Below are 18,711 nucleotides of genomic sequence, written 5' to 3'. Positions count from 1 at the left end.
ATATGCAATCAAGTAAATAGTTCCGTCTAGTATTATATTTGTGAAATTCACTTCTAAAACTATAGCTAATTCGGCCTGGAAACCTTTGAGCCACACCTTAAGAAAAGCCGTTTGCCCGCCAAGCTCGGGGATAGCTTTCTTAAGGGCTTCAACAACATCAACCTCCGTCGACACACAATCAATGTCTCGAACCTCGACTGATGTCTTTGGCTCAAGAGCACGGACTGTGCCCTGGCCTTCAACAGCTGCCTTCAGTTCGGCAGTAAAGGCTGCTTTGTCTTTCGACTTACCCAGTTCAAGGAGAACGTCCCCGTCCCGGGTTCGTCTAATCGACCGTACAACTGTACCTGTCTGCTCTGGCTTAGCCTTGGCCTTAATTGCACCCAAGACCTCGGCGAAAGATCTCCCCCCTTAGGGTTTGACCAGGATTGCCTCCGTCCTGGGCTTTTATAGCCGGGACTTTTTCGGAGCAGAGACCGAGCCGGGCCCAGTTTGGGCCACACCGGTCGGCTGTGCCTTCACTGCCACATTCTTTAAAGAAGCAACCTACGCCCGCCTCAATTGCCTCTTCTCCTTTCAACGTCAATAAACTCTATGGTTAGTCAATGTCACAGTTCTGTAAATTACGACGTCAATAACCTCTATGGTCAGGCAATGTCACAGTTACTGTATATAACGACGTCAATAACCTCTATGGTCAGGCAATGTCACAGTTACTGTATATAACGACGTCAATAACCTCTATGGTTAGGCAAAGTCACAGTATATGCCTCATAATTCTATAAAAAAAAAATATTCTCGAATCTCGAATCTGAATCTTTTCTAAAGATTCGGTGGATTCGAGATCCAGATTCGACACATCCCTACCTTCGATCTTGAGTATGCTATATCGTGGTTTTTGCGTGCAGCATAAAATTTATATATGCCTAGATCACCCCTCCTTAAATTTGTTCCGGGTCCACAGTACTGATAGCCGGGTATGTGAAATTCTACAGGTAAAATACCCTGTGTCTGTGTCACATACAGGGTGAATAAAAAGTCAAGACTCCCCCACCTAATATGTTAGAACACAGTATAGTCTTCTTGTACACAGACACAATTCCAAGTACGGGTAGCCAATCTCTATATATATATTATAGTGTATGACAGCACATATAATGATTTTACCTGTATAAATTCACTTACCCGGCTATCAGTACTGTGGACCTGGAACGAATTTAAGGAAGAGATTAACAAGACGTGATCCAGGCATAAATAAATTGGATCATGCTGCATGCACAAACCACGATATAGCATACTCAAGATCGAAATATAGTAAAATATACACAGATACCCTTTTGGTGGTCGTGCAAACTTAGCACATTTTAGATAGTTTCATTTTAAGATTTTGATTTTAAGATTTTAGATTTGATTAAGATTTTTAAAGTTTTAGTGTCCCCAAAAAATTAGGGATTATGGGCTCAACTGGATATTACTGTATATAAGATAAATTAAACTTTAAACATTACCAATTTAATTTTAAACAGTATGATTTAAATTGGCATTCTGTTACGTTTTTTTAACCTGCCCTTATGACAGTGTGTATCTAGATCCGGATACGAAGATTCAAATTTTTCAAGATCCGGATCCAGATCCAGTACCGACATTTTCATGGATCTGCCCATCACTATTCTCATCATATACGAATTTATTAGTAGTAGTCAGTGTTTACTATGGTTAGTTAGTTGTGCAAGATCAGCACGTCCCAACCGGCACGCATGGGGTGTTGGGAGTAGTGGCCTTAGGCCTGTGCTTTACGATGTTTTATGCTTTCAAACGATGGGTTTGCCATAAAGAATTTTCAGATTAATGTAAACCAGAAGTGGATAGTTCGTTTCGGCCTTGGTTACTCGTTTTAATATTTGTGTGAAGTAACAAGGCATTTTATATCCTTCTGTCTGGTAATTTAATCTCTTTTTATTTACCTATGTTTGGTTAGGTTCATGTTGTTAAAATTGAATCAACTATTCTTTAATAACACTCACACAATAATAACTTTTATTTACTTATAATCATAACAAAACTAGATATATAACATATGATTTTATAAAACAGGTAATAAGTAAATTGGATGATGTTGTAACTCCAACACACCCTCTCATCATCATGCCTAGTAAAGTCCTAGGTAAAAGAGTGATCTTTTAAACACTTGCCCTAGAAGTGGCTTTGTTAAAAGGTCCGCTTGATTATTTTCACTTGGACAGTATTCCAGAAATACTTCGTTCTTATTTATCATTTCTCGGACGTAATGTTTTCGAATATCTAAATGTTTTATTCTAGCACTTATCTTTTCATTTTCAATAAACTTGATACAGCTCTGATTGTCTTCAAATATTACTGTAGGATTTTCTTGGGGGAAGCCCATATCTTTCAACAATAGTCTTAACCACACTACTTCTTGAGTGGCTAAGCTTGCGGCCATGAATTCAGCTTCTGTTGAAGAAAGAGTGACATTGGTCTGTTTTTTGCTAATCCAGTTTATAGTGCTGTTTCCTAACTTGTACATCATTCCGCTGATTGATTTTCTATCTGCTAAGTCACCCCCCCAATCAGCATCTACATAGCATGACAATTTCAATTCTTTTTCCACCCCTAATTTTAATTTCTTGTCAATGGTACTTTTCAGATATCTTATTATTCGCTTTACAGCATTCCAATCACTTTGGGTGGGTTTTTCAACTCTTCTAGCTAGAATTCCAACAGCTGACAAAATATCCGGTCTTGATGTCACAGCAAGATAAAGAAGTGATCCTATTGCCTTCCTGTACATTTTGTTATCCGGCAGATCTGGTGACATAGCTGTTGAGTTGATAAATCCAACTTCCATTGGTGTTCTTGCTGGTTTACTGTTTTCCAGCCCATGTTCAATTATGACTTTATTTATTTTTCTTCTTTGGTGAATGTAAAAGTCTCCATCCATCTTATCAATTTAAACTCCTAAGTAGTTGTGAACAACTCCTAAGTCTTTCATTTCAAAGCATTGTGTCAGTAATTGAAATGTTTTCTTGACATTTTCAATTGATCCAACACACAAAATGTCATCAACATGAACCACTACGTATGTATAATTTCCATCAGTATTACTCGTATATAAACAAGGGTCAGAATTGCTTTTTTCAAATCCCATGCTCATCATTGTTGTATTCAGTGTTTCATTCCAGGCCCGAGCTGCTTGTTTTAGCCCATAAATTGATTTCTTTAATTTATAAACCTTATCTTCATTATCAGATTTCACAAAACCTTCGGCCTGTTGCATATATATTTCTTCTTCTAACTTTCCATTTAAAAAGGCTGTTTTTACATCAAAATGATGCACAGTCAGATCTTTTGTCGCTGCTATGGTTAGTAAAATTCTTACTGTTGTTGAATTAACAACAGGAGCAAATATTTCATCATAGTCTTCTCCATATTTCTGTGAGTAACCTTTGGCTACTAAACGTGCCTTATAGCGCTCAACCATACCGTCATCTCCATACTTTGCTTTAAATATCCATTTACATCCAACTGCTGTTTTCTGTGGAGGTAAATCTACAAGTTCCCATGTATCATTTTTTAATAAGGCTTCCATTTCTTCTTGAGCTGCTACAACCCATTGTTTTTTCTCAGGTTCAGGCAATTTCTCCAATTGTTTCCAAGATTTTGGCTCAATCACATTTCCTTGAGCTATTAATGATAGTCTGTTAGGAGGAACACCTTTTGTTTTTCTTTCAGATTTTCTTACTTTCAAGTTAATATCATTATTCTGATGATCATCTCCATTATTATCCCCATCAATCATATATGGCTCGTCATGTTCAATCTCTTCCATTTCATTTGACATTTGTTCTTTAGTTTCATTTGTTAATGTTTGCCTATCATCAAGTACATTTTTCTCATCAGTACCTTTTGGTTGATCAACTTGAACACTTCTTTGATTTTCTTCGACCTTTTCATGTCTTTGGAGTAAACTGTCAACAGGCAATACCCTAAAGCTTGAATTAGTATGATTTGCATCGACATGTGGAAAGGAAGATGTGTCAAAAACTACATCTCGAGTTGTAATGATTTTCCTATCTTCGGGTAACCACATCCTCCAGCCCTTTGATACATCTGAGTAACCAACAAATATCCCTCCTTTTGCTCTTGATTGAAATTTGTCATTTGTCTTGTCTAGGATAAAACCTTTACAACCAAACTTTTTTAGATATGAAACATTTGGAATTTTCCTATACCATCTATGATATGGTAATACACCATCAATTGCATCTGATGGGCATCTATTCCTAACATGAGCTGCTGTTGCAACTGCCTCTGCCCAAAACGTTTTCGAGGAAGATTTGCTTCAATGAGCAAACATCTTGCCATGTCGTTTAATGTACGATTCATCCGTTCAGCCACTCCGTTTTGTTGAGGCGTTCCGCTACATGTTAATCTTCTCTGAATACCATTACAATTCAAAAATCCATCGAACTCTCTGTTAACATACTCTCCTCCATTGTCTGTTTGAAGATATTTAATTTTTCTTCCTGTAAAATTTTCTACTTTGTTCTTGTACCTTTTGAAAGAATCTAATGCATCACTTTTCTTCTTCAAAAAGTAAACTTCAACCCATCTTGAGCTATCATCAATAAAAGTAATGAAATATTGAGATTTTCCATGTGACTCAGTTTTCATTGGTCCACAGATGTCAGAGTGAATAATGTCCAGCACTTCAGATGTTCTTTCACCAGGGTGTCTAGTTTATTTCCATTATAAAATTCAAGACTAATTCCAGACTTTTCAAGACTAATTCCAGATTTTTCAAGACTAGTTTTTTCAACAATTAGTGGGTGTTGATACCAAAATGTATTGATTCTTGATACTGATACCAATTGAATTTTTATAGCTTAACCAAATTTTCTAAATAATACTACACCAACCCCTGTCATTGTCATAAAGTAGTATTATGATAATGTGGTGTTTTCAAGTAAAGAAATAGTGCAGCAATAAAAAATTCTAACTAGAATATTTGGTTATTTTTATCATGAAATCTTCCGCATAACGTAATTTAGACATCATCATTGACTGCAGCGGTTACAGAAACGTGATCGTCGTCGTCCGCGATCACGGCAAAATCATTGTCATTTCCCGCGGCCTTGTAGACATCAATGACATCATCGTTGTCTCCCGCGGTCTCAGAAACGTCATCGTAATCGTCCGCGATCACGGCAAAATAATGAAAATTTCTTGCGGCCGTGTAGACATCATCATTGACCCCCACGGTCATGGAAACGTCATCGTCATCTTCCACGGCCACGGAAACGTCATGGTCGTCTTCCACGGCCACGGAAACGTCATCGTCGTCCTCCGCGGTCACGGAAACGTCATCGTCGTCGTCCGCGATCGCGGCAAAATCGTGAACATTTCCCGCGGCTGTTTAGACATCACCGTAATCTCCCGCGGTCACGGAAACGTCATCGTCATCTCCCGCGGTCACGGAAACGTCATCGTCGTCGTCCGCGATCGCTACTAAATCATGAACATTTCCCGCGGCCGAGCAGATATCATCGTCGTCTCCCGCGGACACGGAAACGTCATCGTCATCTCCCGCGGTCACGGAAACGTCATCGTCGTCGTCCGCGATCGCGGCAAAATAATGAAAATTTCTTGCGGCCGTGTAGACCAGGGTGTCTAGTTTATTTCCATTATAAAATTCAAGACTAATTCCAGACTTTTCAAGACTAATTCCAGATTTTTCAAGACTAGTTTTTTCAACAATTAGTGGGTGTTGATACCAAAATGTATCGATTCTTGATACTGATACCAATTTTTATAGCTTAACCAAATTTTCTAAATAATACTACACCAACCCCTGTCATTGTCATAAAGTAGTATTATGATAATGTGGTGTTTTCAAGTAAAGAAATAGTGCAGCAATAAAAAATTCTAACTAGAATATTTGGTTATTTTTATCATGAAATCTTCCGCATAACGTAATTTAGACATCATCATTGACTGCAGCGGTTACAGAAACGTGATCGTCGTCGTCCGCGATCACGGCAAAATCATTGTCATTTCCCGCGGCCTTGTAGACATCAATGACATCATCGTTGTCTCCCGCGGTCTCAGAAACGTCATCGTAATCGTCCGCGATCACGGCAAAATAATTAAAATTTCTTGCGGCCGTGTAGACATCATCATTGACCCCCACGGTCATGGAAACGTCATCGTCATCTTCCACGGCCACGGAAACGTCATGGTCGTCTTCCACGGCCACGGAAACGTCATCGTCGTCCTCCGCGGTCACGGAAACGTCATCGTCGTCGTCCGCGATCGCGGCAAAATCGTGAACATTTCCCGCGGCTGTTTAGACATCACCGTAATCTCCCGCGGTCACGGAAACGTCATCGTCATCTCCCGCGGTCACGGAAACGTCATCGTCGTCTTCCGCGATCGCTACTAAATCATGAACATTTCCCGCGGCCGAGCAGATATCATCGTCGTCTCCCGCGGACACGGAAACGTCATCGTCATCTCCCGCGGTCACGGAAACGTCATCGTCGTCGTCCGCGATCGCGGCAAAATAATGAAAATTTCTTGCGGCCGTGTAGACATCATCGACTCCCACGGTCACGGAAACGTCATCGTCATCTTCCACGGCCATGGAAACGTCATCGTCGTCTTCCACGGCCACGGAAACGTCATCGTCGTCTTCCACGGCCACGGAAACGTCATCGTCGTTTCCCGCGGTCACGGAAACGGCATCGTCATCTCCTGTGGTCACGGAAACGTCATCGTCGTCTCCCGTGGCCACGGAAACGTCATCGTTGTCTCCCGCTATCACAGAAACGTCATCGTCGTCTCCTGCGGTCACGGTAACGTTATCGTCGTCCTCAGCGGTCACGGAAAGGTCATCGTCGTCTCCCGCGATTTGGGAAACGTCATCGTCGTCGTCCACTATCGCGGCAAAATTGTGAACATTTCCCGAGGCCGTGTGGACATCATCATCATTGGCTTTCGCGGTTACGTAAACGCCAGACGACGATCGCGGCAAAATAATGAAAATTCCCGACTTTGAAATCAAATTTAAGACTAAATCCCGACTTTTCAAGACCATTTTGAAATTCAATACTAATTCCCGACTTTCCCGATTTTCCCGACTACTAGACACCCTGTTTCACTTTTAGGAAAGGGTCTTTTTGTAAATTTTCCTTGAACACACACCTCGCATTGTGGAATAAGCTCTTTTGTGTTCACTTTAATACCTTTAACCATATTTAAATTGATTATTCTTTTCAAGTCTCCAAAGTTCAAGTGTCCAAAATGTTGGTGCCAAGACAATAGACTTGATTTTTCACAGCTTATATTCATTTCTTCACTACTCTCTTGTACGTAATAAAGTCCATTTAACCTATTCGCATGGATCTTTGTCTGTCCATTCTGATCTATTATCAAAGCAGCATCTTTTTTAAACAAAACTTGATACCCATGGTCAGTAATTTTAGCTACAGACATCAGATTTGTTCGAAGTTCTGGTACATACAAAGTGTCATACAAATTAACGCTTAGATTTGTACTCCCATTTAAAATGTTCATATTAACTGTTCCAACCCCTCTTGCATCAGTTGATGAATTGTTGGCAAGAGATATAGGCCTACTTCTTCCATTTACAGGCTTGTACTTGGTAAATTTACTGTTCACATGAGTCATATGTGAAGTGCATCCACTGTCCAAACACCACTGTATATCTTTCATTGACAAGTTTCCAAAATAAGAGTCATCTTGTACTGAAGAATTAAGTCCTACTTCTTCTAGCTTAGCAATCGCTACATTTTGTTGATCTTTATTTGCTTTGGGACAAAATTTTGCTTTATGCCCGATCGCTTTACATATAAAGCATCAAAACGGAAAATCAACTGATTCCGTTCTATTTCTATAAGAGTCTTTTGAAAATCTTCCTGATTGAAATTTGAAATGTAACTTTATTCTGAAATTTTCCTAGCAGAGCTTCACTACTCTCTTTCTTACCATGTTCTTTTCTCGCTTCCCACTCTTCTACAATTTTTATTTTCAAAGTTTCAGGAGAAGGCAGTGCATCTCTAGTTTCAATAGCAATTCTAAAGTTTTCAAATTCATCTGACAGGGAATACAAAAGAATAATTGTCAAAAGATCCTCATTAATATCGATGTCCATTCCTTTTAATTTGTCCACTACATCAAAAAACATATTCATGTAATCTCTGACATCATAATCAGGGGTCAGTTTTGCCAAAATTAGCTTCTTTAACAAAAAGGCTTTCCTTGCTGGTCCACTGGAATCATAAATGCCTTTTAATTTTTCCCATATCTCTTAAGAGATTAAGTGTTACATCCTTTCACTTGCTTTAATTCGCTTGGGCTGATGGAGAGGATTATATCTGCCTTTGCCTTTGCATCAGTGATTAGCCAAGCAGTCATTCTTTCACCTTCTTCTAGAGGCCTTTTAATGGTTCCTAACACATAACCAAGTAAATCATTTTTAACTAAAACTGCTTCCATCTGCATTTTCCATGTGTCATAATTATTTCTGTTCAAAAGTTCAATGTGATTACTCATATTTCTTTCCATATTCCTCACTTAATTGAGTCTCATAATCTGTTAAAATTGAATCAACTATTCTTTAATAACACTCACACAATAATAACTTTTATTTACTTATAATCATAACAAAACTAGATATATAACATATGATTTTATAAAACAGGTAATAAGTAAATTGGATGATGTTGTAACTCCAACACATGTGAGATAATCCGTGACTAACCGTTGAACTGTATTTCATGTTTAATGATTTTTTGTGTCATGAGTTTATGACAGGTGATGAGATTATTTCGGTGCGAATTGGATAGCATTGGCCTATGGTGTGGAACCACTGGACGTCTGGTGAACACGAGGGACTGGCGAGTCGGCATGGACTCAGCGTGTCTTTGGCAGCGGTGGTAGCGTGTTGAACCTACCTTTGGTGACGACCATGGAACTCAACGACGCTTCAGCAGCTGCGGTAGCGTGTATCCTATCTGGAGTGACGACCAACTCACGACACTGGAATCAGCGACTCGTTAGCGGATGGAAGATTGATGTAGAGCAGTCAGCTAGCCTACTACGATTCTCAAACAGCTGAGGTTGTGTTATAAGCCAACCAGAGGAACTCACAACGAGTCTTGAACCGTTGTGGTGGATCTTGGTGTGTTGTAAACCCAAGGACTATCCACATCGGGGGTGGCAAACAACAACTACGAACGGACGGCCACCACGCGGATCATTGCAGCGGGCGGGGCAGTGACACGGGACTGTGTGATAAACCGGACCCCGAGGACTACATGCGAAGGGCGCAAGTAGTTGTCATCGGGGGGGCCACCACGCGGCTCACTGCGGCAGACGGGGCAGTGACACATGTCTCCGTGTGATTAACCGGACCTTACCATGATTACTACGGTAATAGCTTATTCCCTATAGGGGAAATTCGCTAAAAGAAAATCGGCCCTGGGTCGAGGTCTTATACCATGAGACCTACGGTAGTAGGTTATTCTCTATGTGGGAAATTCGCTGAGAACAAACTTTTTTTTTATCATTCACATCTTCAATATAACAAAAATGTTTAAAGGAAACAAAACAAAATGTTCCATAAACTAAAGAAAAATTATAAAATGAGTATAAGTCCTTTATAGCTAAAAGCTTTTTATTACGGTACCTTTATGAACTGGAGACGAAATCTTCTTCTTTGCTTCCTTTTTACTTTTTTTCACTTTGGATTCTTTCTTGATTTTTTTCCTGTAAAAATAAGTTATTTTTATCAATAATAGATCATTACATATAGTTTAAAAATCCATTTAACAGCCCTGTTTGTATTGGAAGGCAAAATATCCTAGGCTGTGGAAATTGTTTGTGACACTTTTTACAGCTGGGGTGGAACGACTCAACATGAAAGTTTAAAGGACATTTCAACATATGTTCTTTGCTGATTTCAGATCTCTCACACCACTAGTTCGGAGTTGTCTTTTAAACAAGATATGTTACTGGAAATATTTTTTTTCCTCGAGCAGATCGATTTTCAAGCTGAGCCAGGCTTGCTTGAAAGCCTGAGTATGCTGCACTCAGTTAGAAAATCAAGCTAAGCCAAGCTTTTACTCTTGCAATCATAGAAAGTGTGTGTGAATATTACATAATTGAAAATTGCCACCACCATTGCATGAGTTTAGACTATAATGCAATCACAGATAAGAATAAGAATAATTTATTCCATTGATCTTTTTACAAAGAAATAGGACACGTCAAATACATTACAAAATACTCATATCATACAATCTATCAAATTTCTTATAGGCCTACAATATAACATTACATCAAATACAATTAGGCATAATAACTTATTTTAATTAAAATTTAACATCAAATTTGCAGTTGATAAATTTGAAAAGCTGTAAAAAGGATTTTGAATAAGCCAATTATGAATTTTGTTAAAAAAATATTATAATCAACCAATGTTGCACTGTCAGGTAGTTTATTTAAAAACTGAATTGAGTTGATTTTAAAAGAGTCGCCCGTTTAAGCCAGTCTATGAGGTTTCATGCTGAGCTTGTCTCCACTCCTAGTGTTGAGCTTGCCTCCACTCCTAGTGTTGAGCTTGCCTCCACTCCTAGTGTTGACCTTGCCTCCACTCCTAGTGTTGAGCTTGCCTCCACTCCTAGTGTTGAGTTTCCTCCACTCCTAGTGTTGAGTTTCCTCCACTCCTAGTGTTGAGTTTCCTCCACTCCTAGTGTTGAGCTTGCCTCCACTCCTAGTGTTGAGCTTGCCTCCACTCCTAGTGTTGAGTTTCCTCCACTCCTAGTGTTGAGTTTCCTCCACTCCTAGTGTTGAGTTTCCTCCACTCCTAGTGTTGAGTTTCCTCCACTCCTAGTGTTGAGCTTGCCTCCACTCCTAGTGTTGAGCTTGCCTCCACTCCTAGTGTTGAGTTTCCTCCACTCCTAGTGTTGAGCTTGCCTCCACTCCTAGTGTTGAGATTGCCTCCACTCCTAGTGTTGACCTTGCCTCCACTCCTAGTGTTGACCTTGCCTCCACTCCTAGTGTTGACCTTGCCTCCACTCCTAGTGTTGAGCTTGTCTCCACTCCTAGTGTTGAGATTGCCTCCACTCCTAGTGTTGACCTTGCCTCCACTCCTAGTGTTGACCTTGCCTCCACTCCTAGTGTTGAGCTTGCCTCCACTCCTAGTGTTGAGTTTCCTCCACTCCTAGTGTTGAGTTTCCTCCACTCCTAGTGTTGAGCTTGCCTCCACTCCTAGTGTTGAGCTTGCCTCTACTCGTTGACCTTGCCTCCACTCCTAGTGTTGAGCTTGTCTCCACTCCTAGTGTTGAGATTGCCTCCACTCCTAGTGTTGACCTTGCCTCCACTCCTAGTGTTGACCTTGCCTCCACTCCTAGTGTTGAGCTTGCCTCCACTCCTAGTGTTGAGTTTCCTCCACTCCTAGTGTTGAGTTTCCTCCACTCCTAGTGTTGAGCTTGCCTCCACTCCTAGTGTTGAGCTTGCCTCTACTCCTAGTGTTGAGTTTCCTCCACTCCTAGTGTTGAGCTTGCCTCCACTCCTAGTATTGAGCTTGCCTCCACTCCTAGTGTTCAGCTTGCCTCCACTCCTAGTGTTGAGATTGCCTCCACTCCTAGTGTTGAGTTTCCTCCACTCCTAGTGTTGAGCTTGCCTCCACTCCTAGTGTTCAGCTTGCCTCCACTCCTAGTGTTGAGTTTCCTCCACTCCTAGTGTTGAGATTGCCTCCACTCCTAGTGTTGAGTTTCCTCCACTCCTAGTGTTGAGCTTGCCTCCACTCCTAGTGTTCAGCTTGCCTCCACTCCTAGTGTTGAGTTTCCTCCACTCCTAGTGTTGAGTTTCCTCCACTCCTAGTGTTGAGTTTCCTCCACTCCTAGTGTTGAGATTGCCTCCACTCCTAGTGTTGAGTTTCCTCCACTCCTAGTGTTGAGCTTGCCTCCACTCCTAATGTTGAGCTTGCCTCCACTCCTAGTGTTGAGCTTGCCTCCACTCCTAGTGTTGAGCTTGCCTCCACTCCTAGTGTTGAGCTTGCCTCCACTCCTAGTGTTCAGCTTGCCTCCACTCCTAGTGTTGAGATTGCCTCCACTCCTAGTGTTGAGTTTGCCTCCACTCCTAGTGTTGAGTTTCCTCCACTCCTAGTGTTGAGCTTGCCTCCACTCCTAGTGTTCAGCTTGCCTCCACTCCTAGTGTTGAGTTTGCCTCCACTCCTAGTGTTGAGTTTCCTCCACTCCTAGTGTTGAGCTTGCCTCCACTCCTAGTGTTCAGCTTTCCTCCACTCCTAGTGTTGAGTTTGCCTCCACTCCTAGTGTTGAGTTTCCTCCACTCCTAGTGTTGAGCTTGCCTCCACTCCTAGTGTTGAGCTTGCCTCCACTCCTAGTGTTCAGCTTGCCTCCACTCCTAGTGTTGAGCTTGCCTCCACTCCTAGTGTTGAGCTTGTCTCCACTCCTAGTGTTGACCTTGCCTCCACTCCTAGTGTTGAGCTTGCCTCCACTCCTAGTGTTCAGCTTGCCTCCACTCCTAGTGTTGAGTTTCCTCCACTCCTAGTGTTGAGCTTGCCTCCACTCCTAGTGTTGAGCTTGCCTCCACTCCTAGTGTTGAGTTTCCTCCACTCCTAGTTTGTTGACCTTGCCTCCACTCCTAGTGTTGAGCTTGCCTCCACTTCTAGTGTTGTACTCATGATTGTCAGCTCTGTGATTTGTTTTTTTTTTCAACAAAAATTTACAACCTCTTTTAACCTTGGATTTGACCGTTCACATAGACTACAGATCCATGCGTGGAACATATCCAGCAAAGTAAGGGGTGAGCCGGTAAAGTACAAGGGGTGAACTGTAATGATAAAAAAAGTAGTGGCAGTGACCAGGATCAGAACCCACATCATCGCTGCCTTGGGCCCAAAGTCCGCGATGCTACCGTCTAAGCCACCGACTGATTGTCAGAGCAGTGTGGTAATGGACAGTGAGAGTGTATGACAGCACACATGACTCGTCTCATATCTTGGAAACAGAAATTGTGGAAAATGTAGTTAATAGAAGTAGATGTATTGTGTGACACTCTCGTCGGCTTGTCCACGCACTAGACTAGTCCAGCAGTAAACAGTTTAAGTAAAGATCCGTTTTGCATCAGTTTTGAGTAAGACGATGTTGATGTCACCTAAAAATACACAGTTAGGATCTTTACTTAACCCTAGTGTGGTGTCATGATTTTAATCACACATTTGGTGTCTTCGGTCTGAGAGACTGTTATATATTTTTTTGGAAATATTTTGTATTTGTATGTAACTATAATTATAAAAGATAAAACTGTGTCAAATTATTACTCCTATATATGTTTACATGTTCATGGGGTTTATCGTGAAATAAACCCCCTCTGAGTGTTGGTAAAATAATTTTGAAAAACAAATACATGTATCAAAAGTTGATAAAAAAAAACTTTTTTTTATATTGTTTTTAAATTACTAAAGCCTTTTCTGATATATTATGAAAGTTTATGAACCAGTTTATGTAAACAAACATAAACCATCAGAATTACGTCTATTTTTAAAGTTTGACTGAGACTTCAAATAATGCCTATTTTACCCATAGAGTAATGGCGATTTTGATTAGCCTACACCATTGGTGTCTTCGGACTATGAGACCGTTTTTGTATTTTATAAATATTTTATGTATATTACGATATTACTGTATCTCAGAAATCCATAAAACTGATCTAATGGTACAACTTTCAAATAATAATTGCAAGAGGTTCCCAAAGAAAATTTCCATGAGTTTTTTTAATACTAGAAGTTTACTCTAAAATGATAAAATAATCATACAAATAACATGTACCGTGCTTCCCTGCAGCAAACCTGTAGAATGTGAATTTCAATTTGTTCGATTCGATTACATTTTGACTAAAATGTTTCTATAAAAAAGTCATATTTATAAACCTTTTGAGTAACATTAGATTTGACCAAGAGCTGCTTAGGTAGGCTGCTACGGGGAAGGTAAAATTGGGTATTTACTCAGGGGAGGTATAGAAGAGGCTACGATGACAGCTGAGATCTTCTTATTAGCTGAGGGAACGCCATTACCGTAACAAAAAGTTCAACAGCCATCGGCCTCGGTGGTCTATTGGTTAGCGTGCCGGGCTGATATACTGTAGGTCCCGGGTTCGAATCCCGCTGGTAGCGTTAACTTTTTGTCCAAGATTTTTTTATTATCAGCAAGTTTGGTTGGTTTGGTTTGGTTATTACAGTTTAATTTTATTATTAAGTCATTATAAAATTTTAATTGAGCAATTTCTAGTTTTATTTAATAAACAGAATTGTTTTTCCAATTACTAAACTTTTGTTTTATTATTTCTTTATCAGCAAGTTTGGTTAGTTCGGTTAGGTTATGATAGTTTAATTTTATAATTAAAAAATAGTAAAATTGAATTTGAGGCATTTATAATTTTATTTTATGAACGAACTATTTTTGCGATTAGTAAACCTTCGTTGCCAAAGTGCTCTCTACTACAGCGCTGTTCACGGAGGAATTTTGAACTAAATGCCTCATTTGTACCTCCCCTAAGTCAGACCCGTAAAATTGTAAAATGGTAAAAAAGGTAAAATTGTTCATAAAATGTTAAGTACACGATGGTGATGGACAAGACCCGAAACATGGAGATTTTTTTTATCTCGAAGCTTCGGGCGGGATTAAAATACTAACGAGATATTTTTTAGACAAGATTAATTTTTTTTTTTTAATTTCCAAAAGTTTAAATTTTAAAATAATTTGTGAAGGCGTTTACATTTAATTATTTATTCTTTACATGGAAATATTGCTTCTATTGTTTTACTAGCAACAGTGCCTGTTGTGGTTAAATACAACGGTCTCTAGTAAAATAATGGTTATGAAATCTATACACCACTTTACTCACTAATATTAATGGTACAGATTAAGCACATAAGATTAGAATCAGACACTTAACATAAGGAACACACTTTAAACACAAATGCAAATTGTTAGAACAACGTTTAATCAAAGAAAAATCAATTAGATAACAATATAACAATAAGCTGTTGAATTATTAACACATGTTTCGTATGATTAGATTGTGCATACTGGTAAACCAATTATTGCCATCTATAAAATTATTGGTTTTTCTTTTCCGAGTCGTGTGAGCTCTTTTACCCAACTGATTTTCATAATTTTGGCCTTAAACTAAAGGTATGGACGTACCACAGATTTGCCTTTAAGCATCGGCATTCATTTTGACGTATATTTTTAAAGAATTTAAATTTGATTTTTTTCACTTCAATTAAAGATGTATTCCAGTAGTTATAATTATACCCTATATGTTTTGGTCTAAAAAACCTTTAGTGAAATACCAGCTTTCATTTGAGCTATTGATTATTAAGATCGGACTACCTAAAACCATTTACTATATGTCAATGCTAAAACACACTGCTGAATCACGAATCAACAATAATTACAATCGTTTTAGTACTTATCTGCAATCAATGATACGTAACTCTATTTTTATTTAAGTTATTTTATATGTCTTGGTCTTAAAATACTCCATAGGCTTTCACTTGAGATATTGATAGTTTTAAACGGTTAAGTTTAAGATACTGTATCGCTCAATCAGAAAATATAAATTTGATTATCTTGGACATGGAATTTAGTTTTAGATATATTTACTTAATTCTAATTACGTTATTCTATTTGTTTTGACCTAAGAACCTTCAGTAAAATACCAGCTTCCATTTGATTTATTGATTGTTAAGCTCGGACGTTCCTAAAGCACACAGCTAAATCACGAAAAACACAAATTGTTCAAAAAATGTAGTTATTTATCATCGATTTATAGTCAAACGATCTTGCTTGCAACCTCAACAGTAACTGTCGACTATGATGGGTTTCACCTAGTAAATCTTTAAAAAAATCAAACTTTTATAATTATTTGCAAATCTACACAAATTAAGCTTTCCAATGACCTATTAATTAATGAAATCGGTTCAGTAGAACTGTAGATTTAATTGTATAAAGTTAAACAACAACATCTCTAATTCAGTATTTGCTCACCACTATAAATTGGGAGGTTGCTTAAAGTTTTTGCAAATAACTTTGAAACGGTGAGGAATTTGACCAAAGTAGAAGGTGATATTCTGAAAGAGAATAAAATTTCCTACAAATTACTATTATGTATTTCTTGAAAATATTCAATAAAGGCAGCCTAAAGTTGGCTACAAATATAAACTTGGAAATATAAACTTGAAAAAATGAGTTTTAAATGTATTATTGTTTATTTTTATTTTTTCACCTCAAACATCTAATAAAATCAAACTTTCATAATTATTTGCAAATTTACACAAATTAGGCTTTCCAACGACCCATTAAGTAACAAAATCGGTCCGGTAGAAGTCTAGATTTAGTTGTAGAAAGTTTAACAAAAATATATCTAATTCAGTATTTTCTTACCACTATAAATTTGGAGATCACTTAGATTATTGCCAATAACTTTTAAATGGAGGAAAAATCTACCAAAGTGGATGTGATATTCTGAAAGAGAATAAAATTTACTACAAATAACTACTATGCATTTCTTGAAAATACTTAATAAAGGCAGCCAAAAGCTGACTACAAACAGAATCTTAAAAACAGAAACTTGAAAAAAGCAGTTTTTAATGTATTTTTGCTATTTTTACTTTTTTACCGCAAATATTTAATAAAATCACAATTTTATAATTATTTGCAAATCTACATGAGTTAGGCTTTTCAATGACCCATTAGTTAACAAAATCGGTCCAGTAGAAGTCTAGATTTAGTTGTACAAAGTTTAACAAAAATATCCCAAACTCAATATTTTCTCATTACTATAAATTCGGAGGTTGCTTAGCTTTTTTGCAAATAACTTTTAAATGGTGAGGAAATCGACCAAAGTGGAAGATGATATTCTGAAAGAGAATAAAATTTCCTACAAATTGATACCATGCACTTCTTGGAAATACTCAAAAAAAGGCAGCCAAAAGTCGCACCCAAATAAAAAGTTGTTTTCAATGTATTTCTTATGGAAAACATGTTTTTTTTTTTAATTTTTCACCATAATTCATAACAAAAACAAACTTTCATAATTATTTGCAAACCTAGACAACTTAAGCTTTCTAACAACCCATTAATTAATAAAATCGGTCCAGTAGAACTCTAGATTTAGTTGTACAAAGATTTTTAAAACTGAATTATATATAGAATAGATAATTTTTTTTGACATAGCAAATGATGAGAAGTTTTGTTAGTGTAAGCAGTGCGAGACATGTTTTACTACTGTAAACATAGCAAAAATAAGTCACTCCAAAATCATTCTAAAAATAACACAAGACTTAAAAATTGTGACTTGATACTTAACTAGTTTAGTAATACTGTTGTTTTTGATATTTTTCAAAGTTGAACTATATACTAACTGATATCTCCATGTTTCCTACACCGAATAGTTATTTTTAATAAGTTAGGCCTTTAAGGCCTTAGTAATTTTTTTTATATAGCCTACTGATGTTTTTATAAATGTTTTTTAATAAAAAATTTTAAATATTTTTGTCAAGTTTTTAAAACTTGTAAATCTTTCTGAACCTAAAAAGTAGATACTAACTTTTTAAATAACTTTTCATTAAATCTCGTCTCGAAAAAAAAAATCCCGACCCGCGGGAATTAAAAAAATCTTGTCTCGTCCATCACTATTACAGGATAAAACAAATAAATTTGCCAAATTTGATTAAAATATACCCAAGAACAAGCAAGCTACAACAGTATTGGTTTTAATACAGGACTGCTAATAAATTAATTTAATAACAAATTTAATTAAATAATACCCCCCGCTGCAGCAAACCTGCCGACTTTCCGTTTGCCTGGATTGATTTTCAATTAATCTATTAAATTAACATTTATGTTTAACGAGTACTTAGGTTAGCTGCTACAGGGAAACTAATAAAGTGTGTATTTTATGAAAATATAAATAGCTTAGTATGAAATAAATAAATCCGCCAAGTTTGATCAAAATATATCCATAAACGATCCAACTACAACATATTATAATATTCTCCATAAGAATAACATGGGAATTTTAAATTAAACATTTTTTGAATTTTCACCGTAAATATACTAAATTATTTGTTTTTTTAAGCTCTTTAAAAAGGTCTGGAGAAAAATTGATAAATTTTGTGTTTTAAGGGTAAAAAATGAGAAAACCCCATTTTTACCCCATAAAACCCCGTTCCCATGGTCCGATCATGCTGGTTCGCGAACTCATTCATGTTTATCCCGCCTTACACAATCAAACCAAATTTTATCAAAATCGGACAAAAAATACTCAAGTTATTGTGCGGATGGACACATATATAAAAATTTGAACGAATGGTGTTTTTGTCTTGCGGGGACATCAAAATGAAAAAGTAAATCGGTCCCGAGCCTAGGTCTTACCATGAGATCTAAGGTAATAGCTACTTTCCTATAAGGAAATTCGCTAACAAGATGGCTTTAATAAATTGGACATGTCGATTTTTAAAGGAAATAAATTTTAAAACACACAATTTTGAAAAACTTTTAAGCTCCTTAACACCTCCTTGTTCCCATGCCTGATCTTACTTATTCGCAAACTCAAATTTATGCACCTCCACACATTTAC

The 18,711-nt window shown here is 37.7% G+C and overlaps 1 protein-coding gene across 2 annotated transcripts in view; it reads right to left on the bottom strand.

The window, feature by feature from the left end:
* Positions 1-18,711, bottom strand: part of LOC128984882 (serine/threonine-protein kinase PRP4 homolog) — a 116,451-nt gene that overhangs the window by 48,855 nt on the left and 48,885 nt on the right. For both annotated transcript variants that reach the window (XM_054404255.1, XM_054404260.1), the window contains exon 8: positions 9,728-9,807. In XM_054404255.1, coding sequence (XP_054260230.1) covers positions 9,728-9,807 — 80 coding nt within the window. The remainder of the gene's footprint in view (positions 1-9,727; positions 9,808-18,711) is intronic.

This window comes from Macrosteles quadrilineatus, unplaced genomic scaffold, assembly GCF_028750875.1.
Source record: "Macrosteles quadrilineatus isolate MER2022 unplaced genomic scaffold, UCM_ALF_1.0 Scaffold_1__1_contigs__length_201487025, whole genome shotgun sequence".
In the NCBI taxonomy this organism is placed as follows: Eukaryota; Metazoa; Arthropoda; class Insecta; order Hemiptera; family Cicadellidae; genus Macrosteles; species Macrosteles quadrilineatus.
This window is presented reverse-complemented; position numbering and strand designations above follow the sequence as displayed.